The 20,368-nt window shown below is 48.6% G+C and overlaps 1 protein-coding gene across 3 annotated transcripts in view; it reads right to left on the reverse strand.

The window, feature by feature from the left end:
- The window catches only part of ERO1B (endoplasmic reticulum oxidoreductase 1 beta), a 39,342-nt gene extending 31,339 nt beyond the window's left edge, over positions 1-8,003 (reverse strand). For 2 of the 3 annotated variants that reach the window (XM_068676221.1, XM_068676220.1), the window contains exon 1: positions 1,416-1,663. In XM_068676221.1, the coding sequence (XP_068532322.1) occupies positions 1,416-1,502 (87 nt within the window). In that variant the 5' untranslated portion in view covers positions 1,503-1,663. Of the gene's footprint in view, positions 1-1,415; positions 1,664-7,698 lie in introns of those variants that run through there. The other variant, XM_068676222.1, reaches the window with a different exon arrangement.
- Between the last annotated feature and the right edge of the window lie 12,365 nt (positions 8,004-20,368).

Raw genomic sequence — 20,368 nt, forward strand, 5'->3', positions numbered from 1 at the left:
AGTCCTTTGACAGCCCATATGAAAAGCCAATACTGCATAGGAGCAGAGTCAGTTCATGGCATGCTAACTCCAGCCACCCTTGTCATTAGTGCTGGTAAAGTCTTCAGTGCTTAATGACAGACCGCTAAGAAAATGCACGATACTGCTCTGTTTGTCAGCACCAGGATCCCCCAGTGAATTTTCGATGTGAAGATATGAAAATAAGGACAACATATTTCACAGTTAACACTATCTATTGCACGACCTACTTTGCTATTCACGCCACTCATTTTTTGCCTTTTTGAGCTGAGCTGCACTAGTTAACTTAAACCACAAATACACAGCCAAACTCTACTAGAAGTTAGCACAACTGTACTAGAAGCTACCACCACCAAGTATCAGGCTTCCTTTTCATTTGTCAATTACTTTGAACTTTACGATAAACTCTAGAAGCATTAATCTAACATAAGTGTGATCAAAGTCAGACAGACTAGTTTCTATTCCTTATTCCCACTATGCTTATCGAAGTATTCCCATGTATCATTAAACTTAGTTTAGTTTTTGTACAAGTATCAGCTGTGTTGGGCATGTCAAACTTCTCCAAGATAAACTGAGCTTTCACACAAAAAGGTCGGCGTTTAACCTGCATCAATTTCTCCTTATGAAAGGCCGGCAGAGAAGTGTACACAGCACTTCAACGTTATCAGCAACCCGAACAAGCGCACATACTAACAAGCAGCATATTTACACCAACCCCCTTATTAGCGCTATCAGGTTGCTGCACTTTAATTGCTCCAACAATTAGAGGACCACCAGGGACACCGCTTTGCTCCTCGATGTTTCACTCCGCCAGGGCTGCAGAAGAAGAGAAGAACCGCAGGTAACACAACCCCAAGGGCTAATGGGGAGCTTATCTTTCCTCGGGGCACGCCGAACCGTGGCTGTTTCAGCTCCCAGCACAGGGTAATACCAGTCCTACCAGCAGCCAAGGGCTGTGGGAAAGCCACGACAGCCTCACACCTGCGTTAGGAGCTCCAGCCCAGCCAGCGCCTCGTTACGCTGGGATAACTGTTAGGTAAGGGGTTGTTTTTATTGAAGCCTCGGCCAGCTTCAGGTTATAACCCCAAACCGTGGGGTTCCTGGGCTCGGTTACTCACCCCTCGGGCGGTCAGCCCCCACACAGCACGTCAGCTTCAGAAAACGGAATAAAAACAACCCCCGGGGACCCCCGGGGCGCTCGGCTCCACGTGCTCACCGCGGCGCCCGGGGCCGAGCCGCAGCCCACCCCCCCCCCCCTCCCTCCCCTCCATCCCCGACACGGGGCTGCCCCTCACCGCCTCCTGCCTGAGGACGGCGCTGCCCGGAGGCCGCGGGCCGTGCCCGAGCCCCCGCCGCCGACCCCGCCGCCGCCGCCGCCCCCCCCCCGCGGCTCCCACCTGGGCCTCCGCCGCGAGGACGCAGCCGAGCGCCGCCAGCAGCCGCAGCGCCGCCCCGCTCCGCCCGGCCCCGCCGCCGCTGCTCATGCTGCTCCCGCCGCTCCGCCCGGCCGCACGGAGCGGGCGAGGCTCGGCGAAGCGGCGGCGTCTCCGTCTCCTCCTCCTCCTCCTCCTCCTCCTCCTCCCTGCCGCAGCCGTCGGGCGGGGGCGCCGCGCTCGCCTCAGCCCGAGCGCGCGCCGTCCCCTCGCGCAGCACCCGCCGCCCGCGCGGCCGCCCGGCTGCCAGCCCGCCGCGCTGCATGCCGGGACATGTAGGCTGCGCGCGCGCGGCGCCCTCCCGCTGGTGCTGGTGCCGGTGCTCCTCCTCCTGCTGCTGCTGCTCCTACTGGGGCTGCTGCTGCCCCGCCTCCCGCCGCCGCCCAATGGGAGCGGACCACGCGCGCCTCCAAAACAAGCGGCGGGCGGGCGTGGATCGTCTCAGATCGCCCAGCTGGGGTGTTTGAAATGCAGCTGTTACTGTGCATGCAAGCCCTCCAAGCACCCCCAGTGTAGCTCGAGCTAAGACTTTACGCTTTTTTAGTTTAAACCCATTAGCCCTCGTGCTCTCAGAGAAGAAATATTTCTCCTCAACACCTGCGGTGCGTTGGAGACATCATCGCGTGGGGCAACACAGGAGAGGGGGCTTTGGAGAAAGGGGACAAAATCATACAAATGTGGCCGGCTGCTTTTGTCCTGCTAAGCAGAGGAAGGTGAAAGGACGTGCGCTGGAACAGACCTTTATTTAGTAATAAACGGGCAAGACGGAGGGCATCAGGTCCCTGTGGACGCGCTCAGTAAAGGAGCAGCTCCGAACCGGCCACCGCTGCCGGCTGCGTGATGCCTGCACGGGTTCCCAGCCCCTCACCTCCCTCCTCCGCGCCCCTGGTGCTGAGGCTGTTGCCGGGGGCGTTGGGGCACAGACCCGCCAGCTAAGGTCATATGACGTCATCATTCCTTTATGACGTCAGGGGGGGTGTGAAGACCAAGAACCAGAAAGGGAGCAAATTACCAGATATATGACCAAAAAGTCCATTATGAATAATGATTAGAAATTGGAACAATAGGGGCCCCAGAAAATTAAAGAGTAAATTGAAAATGGTCCAGTATTTTATGATAGAATGACCAAAGGAACCCTTAAGACCCCATGTATTTTGATCCACGGAGGACGGGGTCTGTCAGGCTTTGAACATTAATAGTAGAATACCCGTGGATCCAGAAAAGAGCAAGCTGAAACATTGGAATTAGAAATTAGAGAGCAATTGATTAAGAACGAACATGTGCTACTGTGCTGTGCTGCGCTTATACCTCCAGATAACAGGAGCCTCTCGGGCCCTGAGAATCAGATCAAAAACAACCTCATGGTTCAGACTTTAATCAAGGGGTCTAAAATAAGGAGGACTGTTCATAAAGGGACAGGTTATGTATATGTATAGGAATGTTTATGTATATGTAACTTTTTACTAAAGCAATTTGTCACCTTAGGCCTGCACGACTTTGGTGGGACTACCCGCCCCGTGCTGCACGGAACTGAGTAAACATACCTACTTTACAATCTTACTGATTGTGGAGTCAGCTTTCTGTGAGTCATTTTGGTGAGCCAGGCAGGAGACACTCTGCTCGGCTGCGGGATCGGCTGCAGCGTGGACGCCCCTAGGTGCACCCTGAGCGTTTTGCTCGGAGGGGACTCCACTCTCAGCTGCTCACCGCAGGAGCAAAGATCTCCTGAAACTGCAGACAAACGGTATGTTTTCGGCTGCTGGAGGGATACTAACTGGAGTGTTAATAATTGTATGTGTTTTTATGTATGTATTTTGTGTTGAAAGTATTTGTGTAAATGTAAGGGTTTGAAACAAAGTGTTACAAGTCACTTCACGAAGAACACAGTCAGAGACAATACTTATTTGGTTGGTTATCATTCTAAATTATATTCCTGTGGTATGAATGAGATGTGCTGGAGGCCTCCGTGTGCGAGTGTGCTGTGTGAGTGAGACGCAGCGTTGCTGCAAAGCGAGTGCAGAGTTCCGATCCGTTGTTCCGTACTCTCCGCAAGGGGAGTGGGCAGAGACGAACGAAGCGCTTGACAGACTGAAAAGAAGTGCTGTTTTATCCAAGTTTTGAGTGGTGGTGCCTAATATATGGGCCCGGTGTATCTTGTGTATCTTGTGTATCCTATTTTTGCTCTTAAATGTTTTGACTGTGACAAGAAAAAGGCAGGAGCATGATATGACATGCTTCCTGCAACATATGAGGCCCGCACAGGCCGAGACCTGGACTCGGCCGAGAGACCGGAGCGGCGCCGAGAGACCGGAGCGGCGCTGGGAGGCCTGAGACACTACGGAGGGGCTACCGCTGGACGGAGAGAGCCCTGAGAGATGCTGCAGAGCCACGGACGGCTCTGAGAGACACAGAATAGACCTGACAGAAGCTGCAAAACGCGGGGAAATTGAAGTAATTGCAGAACATCCGAGATCGAGTTGCTACGGGAGACCAGAGGCGTCAGTGGACACCGGTAGCTGACCCTCACCGTGAGGCGAGTTGGCACAGAGCAGAGGGACGGACATCAGGACCCTGCAGCCTGTCTGACGTGACCATGGAGGCAGCGGCAGCAGCGGCTGTGCTGCTTCACTCTGGCATTCTTTTTATAAAAGGTTTATCTTGCAATGCACAAAAGACTATTCGTCCCCAGATCGGTGTTATAACTATTACTAATGACGACTTAGCTCTGTCGCAGGGCAGGAGTGCAGAGACGCAGATCACACTGCCAAATGACCACCGGCAGGCTCTTTCACAAACCTACGGTTGCAGCTGGCACTGCCTGCAGCCGTATAGCAGACGTTACACTCTTTCCTAACTAGTAATCATGTGTCTCATCCATTTGTGGTGAATGGCCAGTGACAAAAAGAAAAGGGGGGAGACAAAGACAGAAACGGTACAAGGAGGATGCCACTGACACTAACAGCATGGGTAATAGGAGTAGTATAAGTGACACAGGTGACGGTGCGGGGTGCTCTGCCTGCTGCTCGCCTTCGCCTGACTGTGCACTGCTGCCAACGGTGCTAGAGTAAAATGTGAAGACTGCTCAGATGGCAGTGATGAGAGTGCTTGTGTGAAGAAGATGTGTACTGAATCTGACTTTGTGTGCATAGATATCAATAAAGTGTGTAACCAGCAGAGAGACTGCAAGGACTGGGGTGATGAGCCCCTGAAGGAATGCAACAAAAATGAATGTGACTGTCCAGCTGGGAAACTGTGGAGATAGTGATGAATGCCAAAACCCTGGTATCTGTAGTCAAATCTGTATCAACCTGAAAGGCTATCAGATGAATCCTGCTACGGGAACCTGAAAAGGGCCATACGGCGAAGCAAATTAGATAACTGTTATTTAACTTGTCAGAAGATAAAAAAGAAAGTGTTTCAACAAGCAGCCACGGGAGGGAAGAATCACTGAACCCTCGGTGTGAGGGACTGTACCTTGTTTTACTGACTACTGAAACAGCTGTGAGAACCGCAGAAAGGGACCCATGCATCCAGAATAAAAGGACCAGTAACTACTGAAACTTGGAGGGTTGAGTCCACTCCTGGGAAACTGAAACTCAAGCTAAGGAAGAACTAATATTCTGGCAACGAGGCTCTGCAGGCTCTGCATGAATTAAGGATGCCAAATAAAGGGGACAAGCCTGAAGGGAGGAAAGGGAGAAGGCAAGACCAGGGCAGGACCCTCCACTGCGGTGTGTATGGTCTACCGAGGGAAGCAACCCCTATGGGTATTGACTGCCGAGTGAGAGGGCCTCGACTGGACTTCTCCCACACTAAGGTCAGGTTGTCCTGAGAAAATAACATCAGACCCTTTTTTTTAACCTATATAAAATTGTGATTCGTTTTCCAGGAGCTGGATCACCCTGACAGGCCGAATGGTAACACAAGCCTGAATCAACCCTGAAGGTGTTTGCCTATTATGATCCAGATACGTGGGCAGAAGACAGATCGTGGGACTATAGGACCCCAGTATATATACTTAATAGAATAATTAGGTTATTAGCTGTAATAGAAATAGTTATAAGTGATGAGAACTGCTTTGTACCAAAATAGCCTAACTTTGGATTATTTACTAGCACAAGAAGGAGAAGTCTGTGGAAAAATTAGCTTTAGTAATTGCTGTTTAAAGATTGATAAAAAGGGTGTTTCTTCCTAGTAGCTGATAGAATGTTATGTTCTGGTTTAGGATGAGAAGAATGTTAATAATATGCTGATGTTTTAATTGTTTTTAATTGTTACAGAGCAGTGTTTACACCAAGCCAAGGACCAAGCCAAATTCAGCTTCTCACTGTCCTGCCAGCAGGCAGGCTGGGAGGAGGGCCGGACTGCTCGGGGTTGGGTTGGGCATCGGACAGCAGGTGGTGAGCAATTGCATTGTGCATCACTTGTTTCGTATACATTATTACTAGTAGTAATATTATCATCATTATTATTGTTATTATTATTATTATTATTTTCTTGTTATCTCAACTCACAGGCTTCACTTTCCCATTTCTCTCTCCCATCCCAGAGAAGGAGAGGGGGGAGGTGAGCGAGCAAACACAAACCTGGAAGGATATGGAATGGGATTTATTTTCATGGCTGCCTGGTGGACCATGGGTTAAAAGAGTGTTATTTTTATTGTTATGTGGTGTAATGACGTTATTATTTGTACCTTGTATGATACCTTGTTTTACATTATCAATACGCCGGGTGATAAATAGTACATTGGTAATAACTTCTTTAAAAAAGGAAGGGAATATGTCAATTATGATGCTTAAGGATTGGACCCTCCAAGAACAAACTGATGAAATCCAGTTATTAATAACAGAAGAGACACGAATTGGGGATATTAAAAAGAAGATAAGGGATTGTGAGGAATGTTTTAACAATTCCAATTCGTGTCCATAAATTCGTGTCCATAAAGAATAATTCTGTTTGAATCCTGTCTGCCTCTGGGCCCTGCACTGGCAATTTAGTTCTTGAACCACAGATGCAGTGTGTCCCAGTCTCCCCCTCATTCTAGTCAATTTATCACGTCTTCAGAAAACACTCCTTAAATTTGTGAACCTGTTTGCTTTTGTTATTCCGGACTTCTATTTCTAACAGTTACAGCCTTTTTTCCTGTCTTCTTCGAGATTAACTTAACACTGCTATAGATGTGTCTGTGAATGGCTGGGGAAGAATGTTTTAATTACTCGTGAAGCGTCAAATAAGAAAGCTGTTTGTGTTTGATGTCTGGGAGTTTCAGAACAACTGATAACAACTAGTGACTGTTATGAGATCCTTGGTATCTGGCCAGGGGGGCCAAGAGATTAAGAGGAAGAAAAAAGAAGCTGAAGGACGGTTGGGAGACAAGACCTGTGGAGAGTGTACAGAGAGTGTTCCATAAACTTGGAATAGTGCCGAGTAAGTACAAAGGGTGAGAGGAAGACTACGAGCCTTCAGCATGAAAGACCCCTAGAGACCCCCAGAGGAGACTGATGCGCATGCTCCAGTAGGAGGGACTGGACCCCGGAAGCTAGTTATAATAATCTATTTTTTTAGAAGTAGTAATGAATATGTATTAGTCTAGGTGCATAAAAATCAGCTGCTTGATGTAACTGGTGTGCGTCCTGGTGGAGCAGAGACTCCCGGTGCACCCAGCGCTGTTTGCTTACCTCTATTCCTTTATATTCTTTTAATAAATCCAATTTTTTTATTTAATCCTAATTTGAATCCTGAGCCATCTATAACAGGGGCGTTGGGGCGCAGACGTGCCATAGAAGGTCATGTGGCGGCATCCTGCCTTTACGACGTCATCCCTCCCTTATAACGTCACAGCCAGGGCACAGCATATAAGGCCCCGCTCGCGCCCACAGGGCCAGCAGTAGGGATTGCCTCTGCTGCTGTGCGGTGCTGGTGTTTGCTGGGGGCTCAGAGCCTGCTGTCCCTCTCAGGCCCAGGCCGTGCGATTGCTGGTGGCGATTGCTGGCAGCGTTTGGTGACCGTTCACCGAGTTCCAGTTATTTCTGGTTATTATTGCCAGTTATTAGTAGTGGTTATTAGTAGTGGTTATTAGTATTATTATTAGTTATTAGTTAGTAGTAGTGGTTATTGAAACCATGACCGGCGGTGGTGATGGCCAGGGGCCCGTGGCTCGTGGTCAGCCCTCATCCCGTCGGGGCCCTGTGCAGCACCAGGAGCACAGGCAGGAGCTGGAGGCGCTGCGGGCCCAGCTGCAGGCCGAGCGTCTCCGCTCCCAGGAGCTGCAACGGCGCCTCAACACCGAGGCCCGTGAGATGAAGAAGAGGGCAGAGCAGGAGCGGCAGCTCCTGGCCCAGCAGCTACGCTCCAAATGGGAGCAGGAGCGGGCGCGGGAGCTGCAGCAGCTCGAGGAGCAGAGCCGGAGGCAGCGGGCGGCGGAGCTCCGGCAGCTGCTGCAGGAGAAGGAGGCCGAGCGGCGCCGGGAGCAGGAGCTGCTCCAGCGGCAGCGGGACGACGCCGCCCAGATCCTGGCCCTGAAGAAGAAGCTGAGCCTGCAGAGAAGGCTCTTCTACAAGGAGGTGGTGAAGAAGGCCGAGTGCAGGGCGCCTGCCTCCCACGACGGGGACAAGGCCGCGGCCCCACAAGGCCAGCGCCACGTGGGGGTTCAGGTCTCAGGGCAGCAAGAGCCCTGCCCCCCCGGCAGCGGAGGCGGACAGCTTCTGGAGCAGAAAGCCAAACTGCTCAATGCCCTGCAGGAGCCGGGGAGGCGATGCGGGCTCCTTCAGGAGGAGGCCTGCCTTCCGGAGGACGAGGGCTCCCTGCTGGGAGCCACGGAGAAGGCACGGAGGCTCATCGAGGACATCAGGGTGGTGGGCCTCCTGACCAAGGAGGTGAGGGAAAGAGTCAGGCAGCTGAAAGAGTTTGCCTCAAGATCTGAAAATGCTGCTGCAAAGACGGAGCAGGCGCAAGCGTTACGAGCGCAGCTGACACAGTCCGAGCAGCGGTGTCAGCAGCAAAGGCAGCAATGTGAGCTGCTCTCGCAAGGACTCGAACTGGAGAAAAGAAAAAATTCCAACTGGATCGTCTCAGAACTGCCCCAGGCGACGACAGCTCCCACAGCACAGGCCCGGAACCTCACGAACCACGAAGACGGCTCTGACGCTTCGGAAAAGTCAACCATCATCTACGCAAGTTCCTCGACGTCAGGTGTCACCCTCGACATCCCTGGGTGCTGCCTTTCCTCGGACGAGGGCTCTGTAGATGGGAGCGAAGAACCGGGAGCACGGCACGTGTCCTTCATCCCGCAGTCCCTGGGGCAAGAATCACCCGAACTGAAAAGCCGTTCACCTCGCCACGGCTGCCAACCCACGGAGGGTCCAGACGAGTGCCCTGAACTCAAGTTTCCTCTGGCTCTGGGAAACGACGTGTATGTCTTTGGGGACAAGGAGCAGTGCCTCAGGCTGCTGAGGGAGCTGCAGGACTTTAGGAGAGGAGTTCTCCCCTCCACGGCAGCCGCAGCAGAAGGCTCATCCCACAGCCAGGCGCCAGCTCCGGAGCTCCGTGACCCCGTGCCGGACAGCGGTACCGAAGTGAGTTCCTGCGGCAGAAGGGGACGGAAGAGCCGGAGAAGGAATAAATAAGGAATAAATCTTCTTGATAAGAATTGGTGTCTGCGTGGTGCTTGTGCTCGGGCGGGTGGTCGAGTTCCACATCAGCCGCTCCCTCCCTCCCCAAATACGACACGAAGGGCTCAGGGGTTGGGAGGAGGGCTCGGGGGTTGGGTTGGGTTGAGAGGAGGGCTCAGGGGTTGAGATGACGCCGATCTGAGACGAGCCCCCCCCCGCTGCCGGTTGGAAAGTCGGTAAGGGGGGGGTGCTTGGGCGGTGACGTCATCGAGTGGAATTTGGGGCGGGGCTTGACTGGAGGGGCGGGGCTTGGGTAGGAGGGACCTGAGGGGGAGGGGCCGGGGGGGGGGGACTCTGGGACCCCCCCCCCAGCCCCCACCGCAGCGACCCCGCGGCCCGGGGATGGGCCGGGGGCTCCCGAGCCCCCCCCCCGAGCCCCCGTGGGAAGCCCCTCGGGGCCCCCCCGCGCCGCCTCCCGGCCGCCGCCTTTGTTCTGCTGCCAGACCCCTCCGGGGGGGGCATGGCCGGGGGGGGGGGGCCGACGTTTCCACCCCCCCCCGCCCTGCCCTGCAGCACCCCGGCGTCTGGCCCTGGCTTCGGGGTCAAGTTCCCAGGGGCCGGGGATGCGGTACCCCCCCCTCCCCCTTTGCTGCCCCCCCCGGGCTGAGGTTTGCAGTGGGGTCACCGCCTCGTGCCCCCCCCCCATGCAGGGGAGTTTAGGGATGCCCCCCCCGCCCCAGGGAGGTTCCTGAGAGCAGCGAGACTCTGCCCAGCCCCCACATCCCCCCCCAGGATTTCCCTGTGCCGCACCCCCCCCCCCCCCGGCGTCGTGGTCCCCTGGGAATCTCTCCCTGTGCCTGCAAGTAGCAGTCCCTGTTTGTGTGTACCTGGCCGTGCTCCCCTGCGCAGAATGGGGCTGTGGAGGGGCCCTTCCCGCCCCCCACTTAGCACACGGTGGGAGGCCACTGCCCCTCGTTCCTGGATTTACCCCAATAAATGTCCTGGTTCAAAGCGCGTCTGTGCTGGCATCTCCTTCAGGCTGCGGGACATGAGCAGTGATTCAAAGATCGAAGCCGAAATTCCTTTAAGTGGTATATTCTTTATTGCAGCGCTGGATGCACGGGGGATCTCTCCACCTATCGTGCATACCCAGAGCGGAAAGCAGTCTTGAATTTATACAATCAATCTATCAATATTCTACAAGCGCCTATACGTATGCATTACCTATCCCCGCCTTCCCTCGCTTCTCATGCTAATTAGCCTTTTGGCACCTTGCGCCTGCGTAGAGCCTCCCAAGAATTGTGGGCAGGGGTCTTTGGGACGTGGGCAGGGGTCTTTGGGAGGAAGACCCCGAGTCTTCCTCACAGTGTACTTTTCACCTTTGGTCAGGAATCTGCTGAATTGGCACGTTTCTTAATTGCGAGAGCTGGTTGTTGCCAATTCTTCCGTTTGTTGTATCTTTATAATGAATTCCAATGTCCAGTTTCGAGATTTATAGTCCTTACGTTTGTTTCTCTGTCCGTCTGCCGCTTCCTTGTCATGAGTTCCAGTGTCTTGTTTCGAGATATACAGTCCATGTCTGGGGATTGTCCTTGCCTCCCCAATGCCTCCCCAATACCTCCTTAATCAATCCCCCCTTTTCTTTTCCCATGCAAATTCTTTTGCATCAGATACTTTCATTATTTACAGTAACACAACAAAGCAGGCATCTAAACAACATGCACACAAATATTCCTAACACTAGTAATGTTATAGAGCAATGAACACTTGTTTCAAACATTGGAAACTGGGCAACCAGGAGGTTAACTTATTCCTTATTTCACTAAAACTCCATGAAAGATCATCTTTACTGATCTCATGTAGGACCCTTGTCTGCTTCCATATTTCTTCCAGGTCGGTAGAGATCCTTCCACTCTGATCTAGATACACACAAAAACTTGTGTTTATTACTGTACAGACTCCCCCTTGAGCGGCCAGTAACAAGTCTAGGGCCATCCGATTTTGTAATACTACCTGTGATAAACTAGATATCTCTTCTTGTTGAGCCTTTATAGCATCCAGAGTTTTGTTTTCTAACTTCTCTAGAATTGCAGAAATATTAACTATCGCCTTTTCCAATTCACTCACTCCTAACCATGTGATAAACCATCGAACAAAACTATGAAAAGCGGTGTGTCTCTCTATCAATGGATTGTTAATTTTTCGTCTAATTCTCCGGATATGATTTCTCAAATAACCTCGAGGCGCTACATCATGTATGGTCAAATTGGGGACTACTGCGCCAAGAGTGCAAGTTCCCTTCCAATTCTCGGGCAAGACCTTACGGGCTGTATCATTGCATAGCCAATACCACCCTTTTCCTTCTGGAACCGGCCAGCTGGTTGAATTTGCCCAACTGCTAGTTGTACTAATATCAATTGTTTGATTACAAGATGTCTGATTTCCCACATAAGTAGTACCCGTATTTATACAATCCTGTTTTCCCATACCCCTAGGTGGGTTACACCTTTGTACACATACATAGTAAGATTCCAACGGCACAAAGCTCCTCACTTCTAGTTCCAAAACTTCTTCATATTTTCGACCCCAAGATGTGTTTTCCCACAAATTAGTCCAAGGTAAGTTTGCAAGCAAGGGAATCCTGATTAACGATACACCCTTATTCCCATGCTCTGGCAGATGGGTGCATTCCCAACAGTTTGTCTTATTAATTACTTGAGAAATTGTTTGTATCAGGGACAGGTGTAAGTTCTCATCCCAAGTTGCCCATCCCAAATCTGACAACCACACCCCCACAATCATTAGGATCTGGAAAAATGCAATTTTGCTGGTCCAATTGGGGTCGTGGTCCATATCGTCGCCGGGGCCTTCTTCACCCTTGAATCGTGGATCCAAGCTGCTTGCTCCTTAATCTTAATGGCGGTGTGTGTTGTCAGTAATACCTGGTATGGTCCCGTCCACTTTCTTTCCGTTTCTCCTCTAGGGGTTGTCCTGAAAAAGTCTTTATATATATAATCCCTGAGCTTAAAAGGGTGGATTGGTTGATCCAACCGTCTAGCCCAGGTCCTGAGAACAAATTTATGTACTTTATTTAATTATTTCTGAAGTTCAGTTATATATGCATATAAATATTCTAATCCTAACTGCGTTCGATCCTCTCCACTAAATAGAAATGGATACGGCCTTCCATATAAGATTTCAAAGGGACTCAAATTCCCTTTTATTCTAGGTTTAACTCAAATTCTAAGTAATGCTAAAGGGAGGGATTGAGGTCATGACAAATTAGATTCTTGTCCGATTTTAGCTATTTGTTGTTTAATTAAATGTTTCATTTTTTCTACCTGTCCACTTGCCTGCGGTCTATAAAGAGTATGCAGTTGTCTTTAGCATATCTTTAGAATCTTACTTATCTGTTGTACCACTTGCACACAAAAATGTGAAACTCTATCAGAAGACATTGCTACTAGAATCCCAAAGCATGGTATTATTTCATTTAACAAGACTTTAACCACTTCTTCTTGCTTTGTTTGTTCGACAGGGAAAGGCTTCAGGCCTTCCTGAAATCATGTCAGTCAGAACCAGTAAATAACAATACCCCCCTTTTCTAGGGAGTTCTGAAAAATCAATTTGCCACAGTTGCCCCGAATAATTTCCTTTACTGATTATTCCAAATTTTATTCTATTCTTGGTATTGGGGTTATTTTGTAAGCAAATGCTACATTGTTGAGTTACTTGTTTTATTGTTGTATATAAATTTTGTTCCACTAATGTCTGACTCAGGCTCTTATGCAGTGTGCCAGCTCCCCAATGTGTTTTATTGTGTTCTGTAAGAACTATGAGCCATGTCAAATTAGGGGGTATTATTATGCGGTTATCTTTTAAATATACTCGTCCATCTGGTTTCATTTTACCTTTCAAATCTTCAATTAATTTTAAGTCTTCTTTTGTATAATTTGGATATAGTTTGGATTTTACCGTCTGGTATCAAAGACAATGCCTTCACCTCAGTTATTTCAGCTGCCCGCTTAGCCTTTGCCAATCAATTTCCAATTTCAAAATCGGTGTTCCCCTTTTGGTGTCCCTGACAATGCATGATAGCTACCTTTTCTGGTTGTTTTACAGCCTCTAACAATTTTAAAATTTCTTCTTTCCAAATTGCTCCATGAGCATGTACCATGCCGAATGTATATTTAGAATCTGTCCAAATACTTATTTTCCTTCCTGCTGCTAGTTCCAGTGCTCGCATAAGAGCAATTGTCTCTGCTTTCTGGGTGGACGTCCCAGGGGTAATGGTTTGGACTTGATTACCTGTTGAGTGGTTGTAATGGCGTACCCTGCCTTACGTTGTCCTTGTTTCACAAAGCTGCTTCCATCAGTATACCAAGATTCGTCAGCATCTTCTAAAAGTTCTTCCTTAAGATCGGGTCGATTAGAATACACAGTCTCCATTGTTTCTATACAATCATGGGTTATGGGTTGATCCAGAGTTCCACTAAGGAAAGAAGCTGGATTTACGATGTTAATGACCACAATTCCCACATCATCTTGTTCTACTAATACTGCTTGATATTTTAAAATCATCAATTCTTGTTTAAGTTGTTTAAAGACTTTTTGTGCTTCTCCAGTCCAGACTAACTTTGACTGGTTAATCTTTATCAATTCACATAGAGGCTTTACCAATCGTCCATAATTATAAATCCAAAGGCGACACCAACCTGTCATTCCTAAAAAGGTTTGTAGCTTCTTTACCGTTTGAGGTTCTGGAGTCCGGCAAATGACTTCCTTATGTTCAGTTCCTAGTTCTCGTTGTCCTCCCGAAATTTCAAATCCCAGATAGGTCACACTTTGTTGAGCCAGCTGGACTTTCTGTCAAGAGACTTGATATCCATTTTAAACCCAGAAAATTAAGAAAACTTATAGTCCATTGAATACAGCTCCCTTTAGTCTCGGTAGCTATTAAGAGATCATCTACATATTGTAACAAAGCACCTTCAGTGTCCGGAGGCATCCATGTTTCGAGTTCCCTTGCTAATTGGTTTCCAAAAATAGTGGGGCTATTCTTGAATCCTTGAGGTAGTAATGTCCACGTAAGCTGCGTCTTTTCTGCCTGAATTGGGATTTTCCCATTCAAAGGCAAATAGGTTTTGGCTTTCTGTGGCTAAGCCTAGGCAGAAGAAGGCGTCTTTTAAATCCAGTACGGTAAACCAGACTTGACTATTCTTTAATTTAGTCGGCAAAGTATAAGGGTTTGCCACTACTGGATGTATATCCTCAGTGATTTTACTTATGGCCCTCAAATCCTGAACTAACCTATAGCTTTTTTCATCTGCCTTTTTAATTGGCAATATGGGTGTATTGTATTCTGATTCTCATTCAATCAATAATCCATACTGTAAAAATTTATCAATTATCTCTTTAATTCCTTTCCTATCTTCTATCCTCAAAGGATATTACTTAACCTTAACGGGTTTCTCTCCTGGCTTTAATTTAATAATTATTAAGGTCACATTTTTGCTCTTCCAGGGACTTCGGTAGCCCAAACTCCTGGACATATTGATCTGTGATCTCTAAAGGTATTTCACTTTTAGGGTCAGTTTGTATTAGTGCCAAGCTTAACACATTTTTTAGTTGTTCTTCTCCTATTCTTAATTTCATTTTCCCTTTTTCAACAACAATTTCTGCTCCTAATTGCTCTAATAAATCTCTACCTAAGAGTGCCCATGAGGAGTTAGGCGTATATAAAAATCTGTGTATGCCCCATTGTTTCCCTAACTTGTACTTCAAAGGTTCACAAAAATAAGCCTTTTCGGTTACACCTTGTCCTGGTTTCAGTTAGAATAGAGTTAATTTTTTTCCTAGTAGCTGGTAGAATGCTACATTTTGGCTTAGGATGAGAAGAGTGTTGATAACACCCTGATGCTTTAATTGTTGCAGAGCAGTGCTTATACCAAGCCAAGGACATCTCAGCTTCTTGCTCTGTCCTGCCAACAGGCAGGCTGGGGGTGCAGTAAGAGCTGGGAAGGGACAGACCCAGGACAGGTGACCCAAACTAGCCAAAGGGGTATTCCATACCAACCACAAAGTATATACCAAATACTGTCCTGCAGAAGATCACCTTCCGCCTTACTGGACAGTCCCAGATGACCGGTCTACCAGAAAACCAAACCAGAATAAAGAATATACTCACTTACAATGATGGGGTCCTTGTCTGCCTCCGCAGTGATCCGGTGAGTCGAGGAGTCCCTCCGGGAAATCCCGGGGGTACCCTAGGGAGTCCTATCCCCAGCGGGTCCTGCGGACCGGCAGAGAGGTAGTCCCATCTGGGGTGCCAGATTGATTCAAAGATCGAAGCCGAAATTCCTTTAAGTGGTATATTCTTTATTGCAGCGCTGGATACACGGGGGATCTCTCCACCTATCGTGCATGCCCAAAGCAAAAAGCAGTCTTGAATTTATACAATCAATCTATCAATATTCTACAAGCGCCTATACATATGCATTACCTATCCCCACCTTCCCTCGCTTCTCATGCTAATTAGCCTTTTGGCACCTTGCGCCTGCGTAGAGCCTCCTAAGAATTGTGGGCAGGGGTCTTTGGGACGTGGGCAGGGGTCTCTGGGAGGAAGACCCCGAGTCTTCCTCACAGTGTACTTTTCACCTTTTGTCATGAATCTGCTGAATTGTCACGTTTCTTAATTGTCAGAGCTGGTTGTTGCCAATTCTTCCGTTTGTTGTATCTTTATAATGAATTCCAATGTCCATTTTTGAGATTTATAGTCCTTACGTTTGTTTCTCTGTCCGTCTGCCGCTTCCTTATCATGAGTTCCAGTGTCTTGTTTCGAGATATACAGTCCATGTCTGGGGATTGTCCTTGCCTCCCCAATGCCTCCCCAATACCTCCTTAATCAGCAGGGCCCAGCTGGGGTGTTTGAAATGCAGCTTTTACTGTGCATGCAAGCCTTCCAAGCACCCCCAGTGTAGCTCGAGCTAAGACTTTACGCTTTTTTAGTTTAAACCCATTAGCCCTCGTGCTATCAGAGAAGAAATATTTCTCCTCAACACCTGCGGTGCGTTGGAGACATCATCGCGTGGGGCAACACAGGAGAGGGGGCTTTGGAGAAAGGGGACAAAATCATACAAATGTGGCCGGCTGCTTTTGTCCTGCTAAGCAGAGGAAGGTGAAAGGACGTGCGCTGGAACAGACCTTTATTTAGTAATAAACGGGCAAGACGGAGGGCATCAGGTCCCTGTGGACGCGCTCAGTAAAGGAGCAGCTCCGAACCGGCCACCGCTGCCGGCTGCGTGATGCCTGCACGGGTTCCCAGCCCCTCACCTCCCTCCTCCGCGCCCCTGGTGCTGAGGCTGTTGCCGGGGGCGTTGGGGCACAGACCCGCCAGCTAAGGTCATATGACGTCATCATTCCTTTATGACGTCAGGGGGGGTGTGAAGACCAAGAACCAGAAAGGGAGCAAATTACCAGATATATGACCAAAAAGTCCATTATGAATAATGATTAGAAATTGGAACAATAGGGGCCCCAGAAAATTAAAGAGTAAATTGAAAATGGTCCAGTATTTTATGATAGAATGACCAAAGGAACCCTTAAGACCCCATGTATTTTGATCCACGGAGGACGGGGTCTGTCAGGCTTTGAACATTAATAGTAGAATACCCGTGGATCCAGAAAAGAGCAAGCTGAAACATTGGAATTAGAAATTAGAGAGCAATTGATTAAGAATTAAAATGTGCTACTGTGCTGTGCTGCGCTTATACCTCCAGATAACAGGAGCCTCTCGGGCCCTGAGAATCAGATCAAAAACAACCTCATGGTTCAGACTTTAATCAAGGGGTCTAAAATAAGGAGGACTGTTCATAAAGGGACAGGTTATGTATATGTATAGGAATGTTTATGTATATGTAACTTTTTACTAAAGCAATTTGTCACCTTAGGCCTGCACGACTTTGGTGGGACTACCCGCCCCGTGCTGCACGGAACTGAGTAAACATACCTACTTTACAATCTTACTGATTGTGGAGTCAGCTTTCTGAGAGTCATTTTGGTGAGCCAGGCAGGAGACACTCTGCTCGGCTGCGGGATCGGCTGCAGCGTGGACGCCCCTAGGTGCACCCTGAGCGTTTTGCTCGGAGGGGACTCCACTCTCAGCTGCTCACCGCAGGAGCAAAGATCTCCTGAAACTGCAGACAAACGGTATGTTTTCGGCTGCTGGAGGGATACTAACTGGAGTGTTAATAATTGTATGTGTTTTTATGTATGTATTTTGTGTTGAAAGTATTTGTGTAAATGTAAGGGTTTGAAACAAAGTGTTACAAGTCACTTCACGAAGAACACAGTCAGAGACAATACTTATTTGGTTGGTTATCATTCTAAATTATATTCCTGTGGTATGAATGAGATGTGCTGGAGGCCTCCGTGTGCGAGTGTGCTGTGTGAGTGAGACGCAGCGTTGCTGCAAAGCGAGTGCAGAGTTCCGATCCGTTGTTCCGTACTCTCCGCAAGGGGAGTGGGCAGAGACGAACGAAGCGCTTGACAGACTGAAAAGAAGTGCTGTTTTATCCAAGTTTTGAGTGGTGGTGCCTAATATATGGGCCCGGTGTATCTTGTGTATCTTGTGTATCCTATTTTTGCTCTTAAATGTTTTGACTGTGACAAGAAAAAGGCAGGAGCATGATATGACATGCTTCCTGCAACATATGAGGCCCGCACAGGCCGAGACCTGGACTCGGCCGAGAGACCGGAGCGGCGCCGAGAGACCGGAGCGGCGCTGGGAGGCCTGAGACACTACGGAGGGGCTACCGCTGGACGGAGAGAGCCCTGAGAGATGCTGCAGAGCCACGGACGGCTCTGAGAGACACAGAATAGACCTGACAGAAGCTGCAAAACGCGGGGAAATTGAAGTAATTGCAGAACATCCGAGATCGAGTTGCTACGGGAGACCAGAGGCGTCAGTGGACACCGGTAGCTGACCCTCACCGTGAGGCGAGTTGGCACAGAGCAGAGGGACGGACATCAGGACCCTGCAGCCTGTCTGACGTGACCATGGAGGCAGCGGCAGCAGCGGCTGTGCTGCTTCACTCTGGCATTCTTTTTATAAAAGGTTTATCTTGCAATGCACAAAAGACTATTCGTCCCCAGATCGGTGTTATAACTATTACTAATGACGACTTAGCTCTGTCGCAGGGCAGGAGTGCAGAGACGCAGATCACACTGCCAAATGACCACCGGCAGGCTCTTTCACAAACCTACGGTTGCAGCTGGCACTGCCTGCAGCCGTATAGCAGACGTTACACTCTTTCCTAACTAGTAATCATGTGTCTCATCCATTTGTGGTGAATGGCCAGTGACAAAAAGAAAAGGGGGGAGACAAAGACAGAAACGGTACAAGGAGGATGCCACTGACACTAACAGCATGGGTAATAGGAGTAGTATAAGTGACACAGGTGACGGTGCGGGGTGCTCTGCCTGCTGCTCGCCTTCGCCTGACTGTGCACTGCTGCCAACGGTGCTAGAGTAAAATGTGAAGACTGCTCAGATGGCAGTGATGAGAGTGCTTGTGTGAAGAAGATGTGTACTGAATCTGACTTTGTGTGCATAGATATCAATAAAGTGTGTAACCAGCAGAGAGACTGCAAGGACTGGGGTGATGAGCCCCTGAAGGAATGCAACAAAAATGAATGTGACTGTCCAGCTGGGAAACTGTGGAGATAGTGATGAATGCCAAAACCCTGGTATCTGTAGTCAAATCTGTATCAACCTGAAAGGCTATCAGATGAATCCTGCTACGGGAACCTGAAAAGGGCCATACGGCGAAGCAAATTAGATAACTGTTATTTAACTTGTCAGAAGATAAAAAAGAAAGTGTTTCAACAAGCAGCCACGGGAGGGAAGAATCACTGAACCCTCGGTGTGAGGGACTGTACCTTGTTTTACTGACTACTGAAACAGCTGTGAGAACCGCAGAAAGGGACCCATGCATCCAGAATAAAAGGACCAGTAACTACTGAAACTTGGAGGGTTGAGTCCACTCCTGGGAAACTGAAACTCAAGCTAAGGAAGAACTAATATTCTGGCAACGAGGCTCTGCAGGCTCTGCATGAATTAAGGATGCCAAATAAAGGGGACAAGCCTGAAGGGAGGAAAGGGAGAAGGCAAGACCAGGGCAGGACCCTCCACTGCGGTGTGTATGGTCTACCGAGGGAAGCAACCCCTATGGGTATTGACTGCCGAGTGAGAGGGCCTCGACTGGACTTCTCCCACACTAAGGTCAGGTTGTCCTGAGAAAATAACATCAGACCCTTTTTTTTAACCTATATAAAATTGTGATTCGTTTTCCAGGAGCTGGATCACCCTGACAGGCCGAATGGTAACACAAGCCTGAATCAACCCTGAAGGTGTTTGCCTATTATGATCCAGATACGTGGGCAGAAGACAGATCGTGGGACTATAGGACCCCAGTATATATACTTAATAGAATAATTAGGTTATTAGCTGTAATAGAAATAGTTATAAGTGATGAGAACTGCTTTGTACCAAAATAGCCTAACTTTGGATTATTTACTAGCACAAGAAGGAGAAGTCTGTGGAAAAATTAGCTTTAGTAATTGCTGTTTAAAGATTGATAAAAAGGGTGTTTCTTCCTAGTAGCTGATAGAATGTTATGTTCTGGTTTAGGATGAGAAGAATGTTAATAATATGCTGATGTTTTAATTGTTTTTAATTGTTACAGAGCAGTGTTTACACCAAGCCAAGGACCAAGCCAAATTCAGCTTCTCACTGTCCTGCCAGCAGGCAGGCTGGGAGGAGGGCCGGACTGCTCGGGGTTGGGTTGGGCATCGGACAGCAGGTGGTGAGCAATTGCATTGTGCATCACTTGTTTCGTATACATTATTACTAGTAGTAATATTATCATCATTATTATTGTTATTATTATTATTATTATTTTCTTGTTATCTCAACTCACAGGCTTCACTTTCCCATTTCTCTCTCCCATCCCAGAGAAGGAGAGGGGGGAGGTGAGCGAGCAAACACAAACCTGGAAGGATATGGAATGGGATTTATTTTCATGGCTGCCTGGTGGACCATGGGTTAAAAGAGTGTTATTTTTATTGTTATGTGGTGTAATGACGTTATTATTTGTACCTTGTATGATACCTTGTTTTACATTATCAATACGCCGGGTGATAAATAGTACATTGGTAATAACTTCTTTAAAAAAGGAAGGGAATATGTCAATTATGATGCTTAAGGATTGGACCCTCCAAGAACAAACTGATGAAATCCAGTTATTAA

This window comes from Anas acuta, chromosome 3 (genome assembly GCF_963932015.1).
Source record: "Anas acuta chromosome 3, bAnaAcu1.1, whole genome shotgun sequence".
NCBI classification, from domain to species: domain Eukaryota; kingdom Metazoa; phylum Chordata; class Aves; order Anseriformes; family Anatidae; genus Anas; species Anas acuta.